The sequence below is a fragment of the Schistocerca cancellata genome, chromosome 1 (genome assembly GCF_023864275.1).
Source record: "Schistocerca cancellata isolate TAMUIC-IGC-003103 chromosome 1, iqSchCanc2.1, whole genome shotgun sequence".
Lineage (NCBI taxonomy): Eukaryota > Metazoa > Arthropoda > Insecta > Orthoptera > Acrididae > Schistocerca > Schistocerca cancellata.
Genome location: NC_064626.1, coordinates 1,047,961,651 through 1,047,974,620, shown reverse-complemented (window position 1 = coordinate 1,047,974,620; position 12,970 = coordinate 1,047,961,651). Strand labels below are relative to the sequence as shown.

Here is a 12,970-nt window from a genome sequence, read left to right as displayed (position 1 = left end):
AGATTATGCCATTCAGTCTCCCAAAGCTGGAAAAACGTTGTGGCGTAATAATGATCACACGTCAGTTACAGCGATGTCGATCTCCAGAAGCAGTTTCCACGTACCCTGTTTGGCTAGCCTGTCGTCAATTTCATTTCCTGGGATTCCGGCGTGGCCTGAGGACCACAAAAACACCACACTGGACTGTTCCAGGGCATAGATGGACTCCTGGATGGTCGCTAGCAAAGTGGCGGGGGTAGCACTGGTCAATAGCTTGCAGGCTGCTCAAGGAGTCAGTACAGAGGAGAAACGACTCGCGAGGACATGAGTGGATGTGCTCAAGAGCACGAGAAATGGCCGCCAGCTCTGCAGTGGCAAGGAGTGCTGCTCAATATGTCCTCCATGAACATACGCGAAGCCAACGTGACCAACAGTCATTGAGCCGTCAGTGTAAACCACTTCATGGTCGCGGTACACGTCAAGAATTGAGAGGAAGGGACAGCAAAGAGCTGCGGGTTTAACTGATGCGAAAGGTCCAGGTGAAGCTACGACCTAGGTGTACACCATGGAGGTGTATGTGAATGGACCTCTAGTATAGGTGGTAAAGGCAAGGACTCCACTTCGGACAAGAGAGATCGGACGCGAACTGCTATCTTAAGCCCTGACCTGGGCGTCCAACGCAGAAGATGAACCACTGCGGATGCTCAGGAGAATTATGAACGTGTGCAATGTAACTAGTGAGCAGTTGTGCACACCTAACCTTCAGTGGAGGGACTCCGGCCTCCACCAGGACGCTGGTCACCAAACTCATCCTAAAAGCTCCAGTCTCTAGCCTATCACCACAGTCGTGCACTGGGTCAAGTAAATTCAGTGCTGAGAGCACTACTGAAACATAAACCAGACTCCCACAGTCAAGGCGGAATTTAACAAGAGCTCTGTAGAGCTGCAGCAACAGAGGGCATTGAGGTGCTGCCAGTACTTCCACTTCAGCTGACAAAGATGAGGAAGCCACGTCAATCGGGTATCGAAAATCAGTCCTAAGAATCTATTGGTCTCTACTACCATGAGTGGACCGTCATTAAGGTAAAGTTCTGGGTCCAGATGAACGGTATGACACTGACAGCAGTGCATGATACACGACTTCATGGCTGAAAACTGGAAGCTGTGGGCTAGAGCCCATGGCTGCCTTGTGGATGGCTCCCTGTAGGCACCGCTCGGCAACACCAGTACTGGAGGAGCAGTACAAGATGCAGAAGTTGTCTGCATACACAGAAGATGAGACCAACAGCCTGACAGCTTCTGATAGACCATTAATGGCTACTAAAAATAAAGATACATTCGCTACAGAGCCCTGCAGGACCCCATTCACCTGGATATGGAGGCAACTATGGGAGGCACCAACTTTGACATGGGAAGTACGGAGCGATAGGAAATTTTTGATAAAAATCGGGAGCGGGCCCCGGAGACCACACTCATATAATGTGGCAAGGATATGACGTCACCAGGTCGTTTCTTAAGCTTTTCGTAAATCAAAAGAGACAGCAACCAGGTGCTGACGCCTGGAAAAGGCTGTTTGGATGGCAGACTTGAAGGAAACTAGATTATCAATGGTAGAGCGACCCTGGCAGAAACCACCCTGGCATTGAGACAGTAGGCCACGTGACTCCAGGGCCCAACCCAATCACTGACTTACCATACATTTTAACAGCTTACAAAGAATGTTGGTGAGGCTGATGTGCCAATAGCTATCCACATCATATGGGTTTTTACCGGGTTTGAGCACTGGAAGAATGGTGCTCTCCTGCCATTGCGATGGAAAGACACCATCCGGTTGAAGATGACTACTAGGAGATGTCACTTTTAGTCGGACGAGCGATGTTTTATCATCTGATTGGATCTGATCCAGCCCAGGAGCTGTGTAAGGGCAATGTGCAAGGACACTGAGGAGCTCCCACTCTGTAAATGGAGCATTATAGGGTTCACTCTGATGTTCAGTGAACGAGAGGGCTTTCCTTTCCATCCCCTGTTTGAGGGTGCGAAATGCTGGGGGATAATTCTGATGTGGAGGCTCGAGCATAGTGCTCAGCAAAGTGCTCGGCAATTGCGTTTGTGTCGGTAGATAACATGTCATTGAAGTTAATGCCAGTAACACCTGTCGGGGTCTGGTACCCACAAACACGTCTGATCTTTGTCCAGACTTGGGAAGGTGATGTACAGCAGCCAATGGCAGAGTCATACCTCTCCCAACACTCCTGTTTCAGTCTTTTTATAAGTTGGCCAACGTGTGCACAGAGCTATTTAAAAGCTATTAGGTGCTATAAGGAAGGGTGTTGCTTATGTCACTGTAGGGCTTGCCGATGCTCTTTAATGGCTTCAGCGATTTCCAGCAACCACCAAGGTACCGATTTTCGCTGGAGGCACACTAAACAAGGGTGCGTGTCTGCCGCCGCAGGAATGATCATTCTAGAGACCTGCTCGACTACCACATCGATGATACCATGTGGGGGAGATTCAACTGTGACAGCACAGGTGAAAGCATCCCAGTCTGCCTTGTTTAAAGCCCATCCTGGTATATGTCCAGGGGAATGGCGCTGGGGGAGTGACAGGAAATGGTCTACCACACTAGTCATCATGGGCTCTCCAGTGGACAGACTGGTGAAGTCCTGGGCTGCAGAGGGATAAATCAATGGCAGAGTAATAACTACCATGAGCCACACTGAAATGTGTGGAGGACCCAGTATTTAAGAGGCAGAGGTCGAACTAGACAGTAAAGTTTTGACATGTCTACCTCGGCCAGTACGCACAGTGCCACCCCAAGAGGGGTTATGGGCATTAAAATCTCCCAAATGTAGGAAAGGTTTAGGGAGTTGACGAATCAGTGCAACCATTGCATTCAGGGGTAGTGCACCATCTGGAGGAAGATATACATAGCAGACAGTTATTTCCTGCATCGTCGTCATTCTGAGAGGTGTTTGAAGGAGCACAGGTTCACTACAGACTGAGTTTAGGACATAAATGCAAACTCCACCTGACACACTATTATAGTCACTATAGTTCTTTTAACATCCGCTATAGCCGCAAAGGGCAGGGGTCTGCATTGCCAGGAACCAGGTTTCCTGGAGGGCAATGCAGAAAGCAGGTGTGAAGCTTAACAGTTGCCGTAGCGCAGTCAGGTGGCCGAAAAAACCACAGCAATTCCACTGAAGGATGATATCTTGAGACTGGTAAGGCATGAAGCATGCAAAGAGGCAGGTTACACCTCAGTGTTACCTGCTGCCACCGACTGAGTATTTGTATCCATTCCTATTGTGGATGAGGAATCAGTGAGACCCAGGTCGTCAGGGGATGCTGATATCTCCACCTGATCTGCAGGTGCAGAATTGGTAGGTGGTGGTGGCGGCGGTGCCACCACCGGAGGATCCTTTTTCTTAGCAGACTTCTTTGTTTGTTTGCTTGCTTGCCCTCTCACTTCTCTTTAGGTGCTCACTGAGAGGACTTATCTGGAGTAGCTTCAGGCACCGAGGAGGATTGTGAAGCTCTTTGTCTAGCAGCTTTTGGCTCCTTTAGCCACAGGCGAGTGTCCGCTGTGGCATTAGTGGAGACCTTGGGAGAGAGGGTCCCAAGGGACCCCTTCCACATGAGAGGAGGCAGAGGAGGCTGTTGCTTCTCCGGCTGGAGAGGAGGGACCAATGTCCCCTGTGCTTGGGGGAGGGGGGGGGGGGGATTTGCTCCCTAAGTATGTACTTTGGGAGCAACAGGAGGAGATTTTCCCCCTACCTCCAAGGGGAAGATGTATTCTGGAGGCCCAGAGGGCCCACTGTTCGTGGCACAGTGTGAGATACAATTGGTAACTGTGATGGTAATGTAGCTGCAGCGTATGTGGTTGTCAACCAAATGGGATATAATCGTACAAATTTACATTTAGCCTTTTGGTAAGTCAACCGGTCCACGGTCTTTCACTCCACAATTTTCCACTCCTTTTGGAGTACTGTGTAGTCTGGTGAGGAGGGGGAGTGCTGCTCTCTGCAGTTGACACAAGTGGGAGTAGGGGCACAGGGAGTATCTGGATGCAGTGGATGTCCGCAGTCTTGACGTGTGGCATTGAAAGTGCAGCGGGAAGACAATTGCCCGAACTTCCAGCACTTAAAGCTCCGTATAGGGGGAGGGACGTATGGTTTAACATCACAGTGGTAAACCATCACCTTGACCTCAAAGGCCAAGATGAAGGCACCGGTAGCAACCCTGTTGTCTTTGGGTCCCCTATAAACGCGTCGAATGAAATGAACACCCCACCGTTCTAGATTGGTGTGGAGCTCATCATCAGACTGCACGTGGAAGTTGCAATGAAAAATGACCCCCTGGACCATGTTGAGGCTTTCATGGGGAGTGACAAACAGGAATGTCACCCAACCGGTCATAAGCGAGTAACGCCAGGGATTGGGCTGGGAATGCTGCACCACTTGTCATCTTTGACAGCACTGTCACTTCCTCAAACTTATCCTCAAGATTTTTCAACAAAAAACTGAGACTTCATAGGTAGAAAGCAGTCCCTGCCCATTCTGCTACAGACTAAATACTGAGGCGAATATGACACACTTTTTCTGTAGCCCTACGTTCCTCCCATGGAGTAGCAAGTGAGGGAAACGATTTAGGGTCATATCTGTCAGCATTGTACTCGATCTTGCCCTTGTTAGAGACTGCTGGTGCTGTACGATCACCAGCAAGAGATGACTTAGTCCACTTCATTGCAGGTCATCTGCCCTGATGCCACCCCCTAAAATCAGGGGCTCTCCTTACGAGCGGCACCCAGCCACAGCAAAGGCTACCTGGCTTTATGGCTGTTGCCTGGAGTCCTGATGTCCCAGGAAGACAGGCATCTACTCCTTGGCGTACATAGGGAGTTTACAGCTCAGGCATCAGCAGTGGGATCCCTGTGTTGTCAGGGGGCTACCACCAAATGGGTACACGACAGCCCCACCGCAACAAACTGGCTACTGTGCTGGATATTGGGTGAAGAGAAATCCAATAGTCATGGTGGAAAAAGAGGACAGGAGACAACGGAAGTAGATGACATACCCCGGAAAGTGTCCTTGCCCAGATAGTTGAATTGCAAGGGGAGATGCAAAGCCATGAGAAGATGTTCAGGAGGTCGAATCTAATGACACTATGGATAATCCATTCACCACTTGAGGTGTCCTTCCTCATATGGCCCACACTTCTGTAGAATTTGGAAAGTGGCAAGTCAAACCACAATATGGGACCGGAACTTACAGGGCCAAAAAGTAAGAGACTCCTTTAGTCACCTCTTACGACATACAGGGACACCTCAGGCCTATTCTAGCCCCCACACCCGCAGGGAGGGGGGATGGAGGGAAATGATTCCTGGAAGGGGAGGTTCTGGGAAGGATCTAAAGCTTGAAGCAGGGATTGGAGGTTATGTTGGACTTCTGAGGTGGGACCACTATGGCAGAATTTATAGGTGGATGAGTCAGACAACTGGTACAGGCCTTCTGCCAGGCAGTCACTGCCTGGTGGAACCTTTGTCTGCAAGTAAGATAATTAGGTGAGGATCAGTTTTGTGGCTGTTCTTTCTTCTGCTGAACTGTTCGTGTTCTTAGGAAGGAAGCTGAGAAAGGATGGTGAGGAGGAGGTACAAACTGGGAGAAGCAGGATTCAATGTTAGGATTAGATTGTCTTTGGTTGGAGGGATTGGTTTTCATTGTTCCTTTTTGCAACTCATTTATGATGAGTAGCAACAGCAAAGGGTCATGTCAGGCAGCCACAATTCAATCTAATACAGTCTATTGCAAGAGCTATCATCAGTGATATTCTGTTTCTTGTATTTTGATCCGTCATTTTACTTGGACTTCCATGTTCTCAGAATTTGCTTTCATTGAGTGTTCTCTTCTCAACAAACCTGGCTTTAACGATTATGCATATATGTCTGAGGCAGACAGAAAAGTGAAAAAACAAGCATGCCATCGAAGAATCCGATTCTGGAAGTGACACACTAAGTGCAAAATAGCAGGCTACTCATAAGTATAATGAAAGCTACTTAAGTCATGGTTTCACTTTGACTGTGAGTGAAGATTATCCTTTCCCACAATGCTTAGTATGTGGGCAAATGAATCTGTTTCCTAGTAAACTGAGCAAGCACTTTAAAACAATGCACTGACATTTGCAAGGTAAGCCCATAATGTATTTCAAGAGCTTGTCTGAACAGCAAACAAAGGAGCAAATTGTTTTCAAAAGTGTAATGTCAGTTTCTGATAAAGATCTGATCACTTCCTACCAAGGCTCTGAACTAATAGCAAATAGTGTGAAAGCTCATACTATAGGTGAGTCACTTATTTTGCCTGCTTGTAAACAAATGGTCATGACGATGCTAGGAAATGAAGCAGCTATGAAAAGCAAGATTCTTTTGTCGAATGATACAGTTCACAGGCATATTATAGAAATATCTACTGATATTGAGAAAACTGTATGCAGTAATAAACTCAAGCACTCAAACTTTGCATGGCAAGTTTATGAATCAACAGATATTACCAACCAATCAATTCTTAGCATTTGTCCATTTCATTAATCAAGATCAAATAGTAAATCAGTTTCTTTTTGCAAAGAATTAAATATGTCTACTAAAGGTAAGGTGGTTTTCAACATTTTAAATGATCATCTTAATAAGTGGCAGTTAACATGGAAGTCATGTGTAGTCATTTGTACAGATGGCACCCCCTTCAATGGTAGGCTGTGTTAAATGCCTCACTACTTTTGTAAAAAAAAAAAAAAAAAAACAAAATGAAGGTGTTATCGTAACTCACTGCTTTCTTCATACGTAGGTGTTAAAAGCAAAATCAATGGAAGAAAACAGATGTCTTCGACCAAGTTGTTCAGATGGTAAACTTTATTAAAACAAAACCTGTCAAAATCAGTTTATTCGAAAAACTTTGTATCGACATGGAGTTGGAACGGAGATGATTGCTTTTACACATAGAAGTCAGGTGGTTGTTGAGGGGGAAGTACTTACCTGTGTGCATGAGCTACAACAAGGACTTCGTGATTTTCGAAGATCTGGAACATTTACATTTTTGAAACCTCCTTCAGAGTGAATTTTTGACTGCCTTTGTGCAGTATTTGGCCGACATTTCAGCAGTTCAATATTTTGAACACTAGCATGCAAGGGAAAGAAGAAAATATCCTCACATTCAACAAAATTAAAGCATTTCACAGAAAACTACAAATATGGAAGAGAAAAGTTGTTGGAAATGTTCCCATTGGTAACAAGCATGTGCATAAATGATATACTTCCAATAGCAGTAGATCATTTAATAAGTTTAGAGGAGAAACTGAGCTCATATTTTTCATCCCTCAACACTGAACAGTACAATTGGATTCGAAATTCATTCATGAAAACTTCAGGTGATTTTGGCTTAACAGGTGAAGAACTGGCAGCTATATCTACTGACTATGGACTGATGATTAAGCTCAAGGAATTGTCTCTTGAAGCCTTTTGGATTTCTATAAAAGAATACTGTGTGTCAATATCTAAAAAGTCTTTCAACATTTTACTTCAATTTTCAATGTCATATTTATGTGAATTGGGATTTTCTGCCCTCACCACAATTAAATGTAAAAAAAAGAGTAACTCTTGAATGTATTGATGAGGAAATGAGAGTTTGTCTTTAAAATATATCTCCAACCCTTGAAGAAATTACGAGGACATATCAGGCCCACGTTTCTCATGATCACTAGAAAGAGTAGATGTAAGGTACGTTTCATTTGTATTGCATTATTACTTTTCTCTATAGTCTGAATTAATCTTTAGTTTTATTGCATTATTTCATTTCAATATGCTTCACTTAATAGTTTCTCTTGCCTTTTGTCTTTGCAGGGCAGGAGGCAAAATGCACTCTACAGTCACATTTGGGTAAAAATTGTGCTTCATGACTCATTTTTTATACAAAAATTATTTGTTCATATTGTGATAATTGCGTGGTTTTTATTGACATAAGTTGTATTTTCTGTAGTATCAGCGGAAAATTCAAAATAAATACCTTAATTGTTATTTTATCACAGTATTTTTTCCTGTATTGACTGTTGTAAAATATTCCTCAGAAATGTGTCTGTAGTGCACCCACAATTATTTGTGGCCTTTTGAATGCACCCGAAGTTCAAAAAATTTGAGAACCACTGCTCTAAATAAATAGTATTAGTTTTTTACTACAACAATATTAATACCAAAGCTCTACAAGGTTAATCACTTACTTTTGTCCTCCATTGTTTTTTTGCAGCCACTTATATTCAGTCTTTGGAGTGATTTTGGTACTTTAGAACACAACATTTCTAGTGCACCTTTACTGAGATTAGTCCAGGCCAGATTCAGTGATGATAATCTATGGCAAGCAAAGAAAGTCTTAATATTAAAATGTGACATCTACAAAAGCAACAAAACTTGTAGAATTACACATCACTCTAGGGAAGTGAGGTGTATCCCTACATGTCACCAATGAATGATACAACAGTAATTTATGTATTAAGAAAATAGCAACTTAGGATAAGACATGCAATATCAAGATTCAGCTATCTTGCATTATCTTATTTTGTTGTGCATATGGAGAGCTATATTGAGGAACAATGCACATCTTCAGCATGAGACAGCGGCCATGGGGTTTTAGCAAGAAGAAATATCTGTAGGACGTGGAAATAAGCATCTCACGGATTGCCACCCTATCCTGGAGATACACAGATTTTGCAAGAAAAAATATAGCAACAAAACAATCATACTGAAAAGAAAACTAGACAAACTTTTGGAAGAGAGAAAGCTACTTAACTGTGAAATAACATCTCAGCTTTGTTTGAAGGTATTAATGCACCTTACATATTGACAAATACATCCAATGTTAGATTACAATTGGTACAGAAATTTAATTGTGAAATTTAGTGTCAAAGAAACAACTTTTTTTCGTATAAAAGAATATATACAGCTCTGGTGATGAAGTCCAGAAGATTGACATGGAAGTATGTGATCAAACTACAGTTACACATTATGAGCAGCAACTCTTGTTAGATAAAGCAGCTGCACTGCAAACTAGAAACAAAGGTATAAACTGCTTATTTACTAAGACGTAACCAAGAAGAGGAGGAGGAGATTAGTGTTTAACATCCCATCGGCAACGAGGTCATTAGAGATGGAGCACATGCTCTGATTAGGGAAGGATGGAGAAAGAAGGCGGCCATAACCTTCTAAGATACCATCCTAGCACTTGTCTTAAGCAATTTAGGGAAGTCACGGAAAACCTAAATCAGGATGGCTGGACCTGGGTTTGAACTGTTGTCCTTCCGAATGCGAGTCCAGTGTGCTAAAACTGAGCTACCCTACTCAGTAACTGAGTGGAACCCAAAAACAAAAGCTAACTTTGATTTGCTTTCCCATTTACTATGCCTCATCCAGTCGGGAAGGTGTTTTAGGATATGGAAATAAAAGAGTCCCTCCCCAATCATCAGGTTTGAAAGCTTTAACATCAGCTTTTGTCTACAAATACCAATCTGTGATTTTCAGTCACCGAGTATTTATCATTTAGAAAAATGTGGCAGACATACAGCAACCATTGTATTTTGTTTCATCTCATTATTTCAGCACTGAGTGAAATTTGAGAAAAAATGGCTGCTTTTTCACTGCAGTAGTAATGCTACAGACACTGAAAACTAATTCAAAGTGATTCAGCTGGTATGTGAAACCACATTACCTGGAGGAATGGACAACAGACTGCAAAAGACCACCACGTATTCCAGCCTGTTTTAATCTGCATAAGGAAGTTCCTGATTCAGCACCAACTCAGCCAACCATGCTGGTCGGGTGATGGTAACACTACTTACAGAACATGTTCCTGTCATCAAATTAAAATTGGCACATACTTCATTTGTAACCTACAGATAATAGACTGGCAAAGCTACGTCAATAAAATGATACACAGAGTTCTCAGAATATCATAAATGCAGTGGCTATGGTTACTGTATTGCAATTTAGTGACAAGGAGTCTGACAATCTTCATTGAAGGCCACCAAACTGCACCACTCCACTAGTATGTGATGGACAGTTTCTGATCCACTCAAGGGCTATCACACCAGACAATTTCCAGACCAGGCCAAAATTATCTCCATAAAATCAGCAATATACAGGAAAGTTGCTGGGATGATAGACATGTCTAATATTTCTAAATGATTAATGGAAGATCTCATATAAAGATTTGAAACAAATACTAACAAAGAGATAGAGGGGCTGGCCAGTACTTACCTCAGCTCAGTACAGCCAATAGATTGGATAAAAAAACAGAACCGAAAATTTACGTTCCTAGCTTTCGGAACAAATGTTCCTTCATCAGGGAGGAGAGAGGGGAAAGAAAGGAAAGAAAGGAAAGAAGGGAAAGTAGATTCAGTTACTCACAACCCAGGTTATGAAGCAACAAGGAAAGGAAAACAAGGAGTGTAGCAAGGATGGAGGCATGGTTGTCAGAGGGAAGCCAAAGATATTCTTCTGTAAGTACTGTGTCAGCTTCAAACCAAAGAGGATGCATACAGAAGTAAAGAGGTATATAGTATAAAGATAAACACAACTATGTAGGATGAAAAGATGCATGAATGGCTAAAGAGGAAAGGGAAAGAGGAGAAGACTGAAGAGTAAATGGGAGTGAGGTTGTTTAACATAGGTTCAGTCCAGGGGGATGGCGGGATGAAAGGATGTGTTGGAGTGCAAGTTCCCGTCTCCGCAGTTCAGAGGGACTGGTGTTGGGTTGGAGAAGCCAAATGGCACATACAGTGTAGCAGGTTCCTAGGTCCCTAGAATTATGCTGGAGGGCATGCTCCGCTACTGGGTATTTGGCATCTCCTAGGCGGACAGTTCGTCTGTGCCCGTTCATGCGCTCAGCCAGTTTAGTTGTTGTCATACCGATGTAAAAGGCTGTGCAGTGCAGGCATGTCAGTTCATAAATGACATGTGTAGTTTCACACGTGGCCCTGCCTTGAGTTGTGTATGTTTTACCAGTAGCGCAGCTGGAGTAGGTGGTTGTGGGGGGGATGCATGGGGCAGGTTTTGCAGCGGGGTCGGTTACAGGGGTAGGAACCGCTGGGTAGAGAAGGTAGTCTGGGAATATTGTAGGGTTTAACAAGGATGTTACAGAGGTTAGGGGGGCGACGAAAGGCAACTCTGGGTGGTGTGGGGAGAATTTTGTTAAGGGATGATCTCATTTCATGGGTTGACTTGAGAAAGTCATATCCCTGACGGAGTAATTTGTTGATTTGTACATCAAGCATGACAGTTTGTCAATTGTAAATAATTTAGACTCTGAAGAAAGACCTTGGCAAGAAAGCTTATGGTCACTGCCTCGGCTCTGAGACCATCCTGATAGTTTGAACTGCTGACTGAATTAGACAAGACACCTAGCCTCACATAGATGGTAGAAGCATGACTCCCTTTCGCAGTATTGTACTCAATTGTGATCCTCTGGTTTGCAGTCAAGCAGGCTCAGACAATTCTATGACAGTTTCCAATGTAGTCATCTTAAACTCAGATATTGGCTGTACAACTGTAGGGCTCCGTGCAAGAAGTCAGATGTACACTACAAAACAGAAGCTGCTACTCAGGTTAGAGTACTAGGTGTAGTTAGCTCTAGTAATCACCTCAAACAAAGTTAGGTAATTTTTGTTTGTTTGCAGGCAGATGTTTCCATTCCTGCTAACCACTGAAATCCTCATGCCACAGTACCACAGCATGCGGCTGAAAGAACCAAAACAAAATGACACAATCAACTGATAAACTGGAACGTTGTGCAGTAATTCATTTTCGGCAGCAGCGCAAATATTGGAGACTTCTAGTATGACTTCAGAGTAACTAAAAAATTTAAAATTTTCAAAATAGTTAAAGAGAAAAGAAACAGGGATTAAACAGCAGTTATAACACCAGTGACTACAGTTTTAACAAGGAATGTTAAATAAGTTCGGAAAATTGTCCTGTTTAGAAAGACAGACTGGAAACAAATGCAGAGTATCTGAGCATTCAATGTCAAATATTTGGTTTTGGCTCTGAAGTTGTGGAAGACAAATGTGTAAAATCCAAGAGTGCTGTACAGGCCACAATGTATGTCCTTCGAACAAGCTTAGTTTACAACAGGGAACCTATACTAAGAGACTATGCCTGAGTACAAATACAGTAAGAGAGAGAGACTGCAGCACAGGAAGGAAGTACAGCAATGGCTTGGGGCTCCATGCCCACCACATGCATACTCAAAATGAGTTTAGAGACCCTTGCGACATCATGAGTGTAGATGCCATCAACATACATATAGCAGAATGCTAAATGTACATCCATGAATAGCTGAAGGGTTTGTGCTTTGCCAAGAAGCCCAGATGGCATTCAGGTAAATTCATACAGACCAAATACTGTGCAAACTGCAGTTCTCAAAATATCGTACAGTAGAATTGGTACTGGTTGAACGCATCGATAAGTTCAATCTTGAAAATACCTTATTACCATGGATAACTGTGCCCTATTCCTGTGCGACAAGATACGATGATGATGGACGAGGAGGAGGAGGAGGAGGAGAAGATGGATGAATGAAGACAATTCTAGTTTTAGGGTACTCAATGGCTTGATTATCAGCACCCTTGCTGAATGTGCATGTGTAAATTTTACATACTGCCCGTACAGTCCTTTCCGAACAAGTGTAGAGTATGCACGGCTGGACCACTGCTTGTTTCTGGCACATTGTCTGTGCCTTGAAGGTTGCTGACACCTTGCCCCCGCCCCCTCTCCTTTGGAGTGTTTTCTGCTGCTTTGATTTTGTTTTTTCTGGTTATCTGGATTTGAATACACCGAAAATTCTTTTTTGTAGAAAAATTAGTAACTTGCACTAATTTAAGCTATTGTTTTGACATTGTTTACATTGCACCTCACCAGTAGTGGAATGAAGGAAAGATGTCACAGTAAAGGGTACCTAAA

The 12,970-nt window shown here is 43.4% G+C and overlaps 1 protein-coding gene across 1 annotated transcript in view; it reads right to left on the bottom strand.

Moving 5' to 3' along the window:
- LOC126090345 (S-phase kinase-associated protein 2) overlaps positions 1–12,970 on the bottom strand; it is a 128,165-nt gene that overhangs the window by 17,468 nt on the left and 97,727 nt on the right. The window contains exon 7 of the mRNA XM_049906980.1: positions 8,242–8,369. Within this exon, the coding sequence (XP_049762937.1) occupies positions 8,242–8,369 (128 nt within the window). The remainder of the gene's footprint in view (positions 1–8,241; positions 8,370–12,970) is intronic.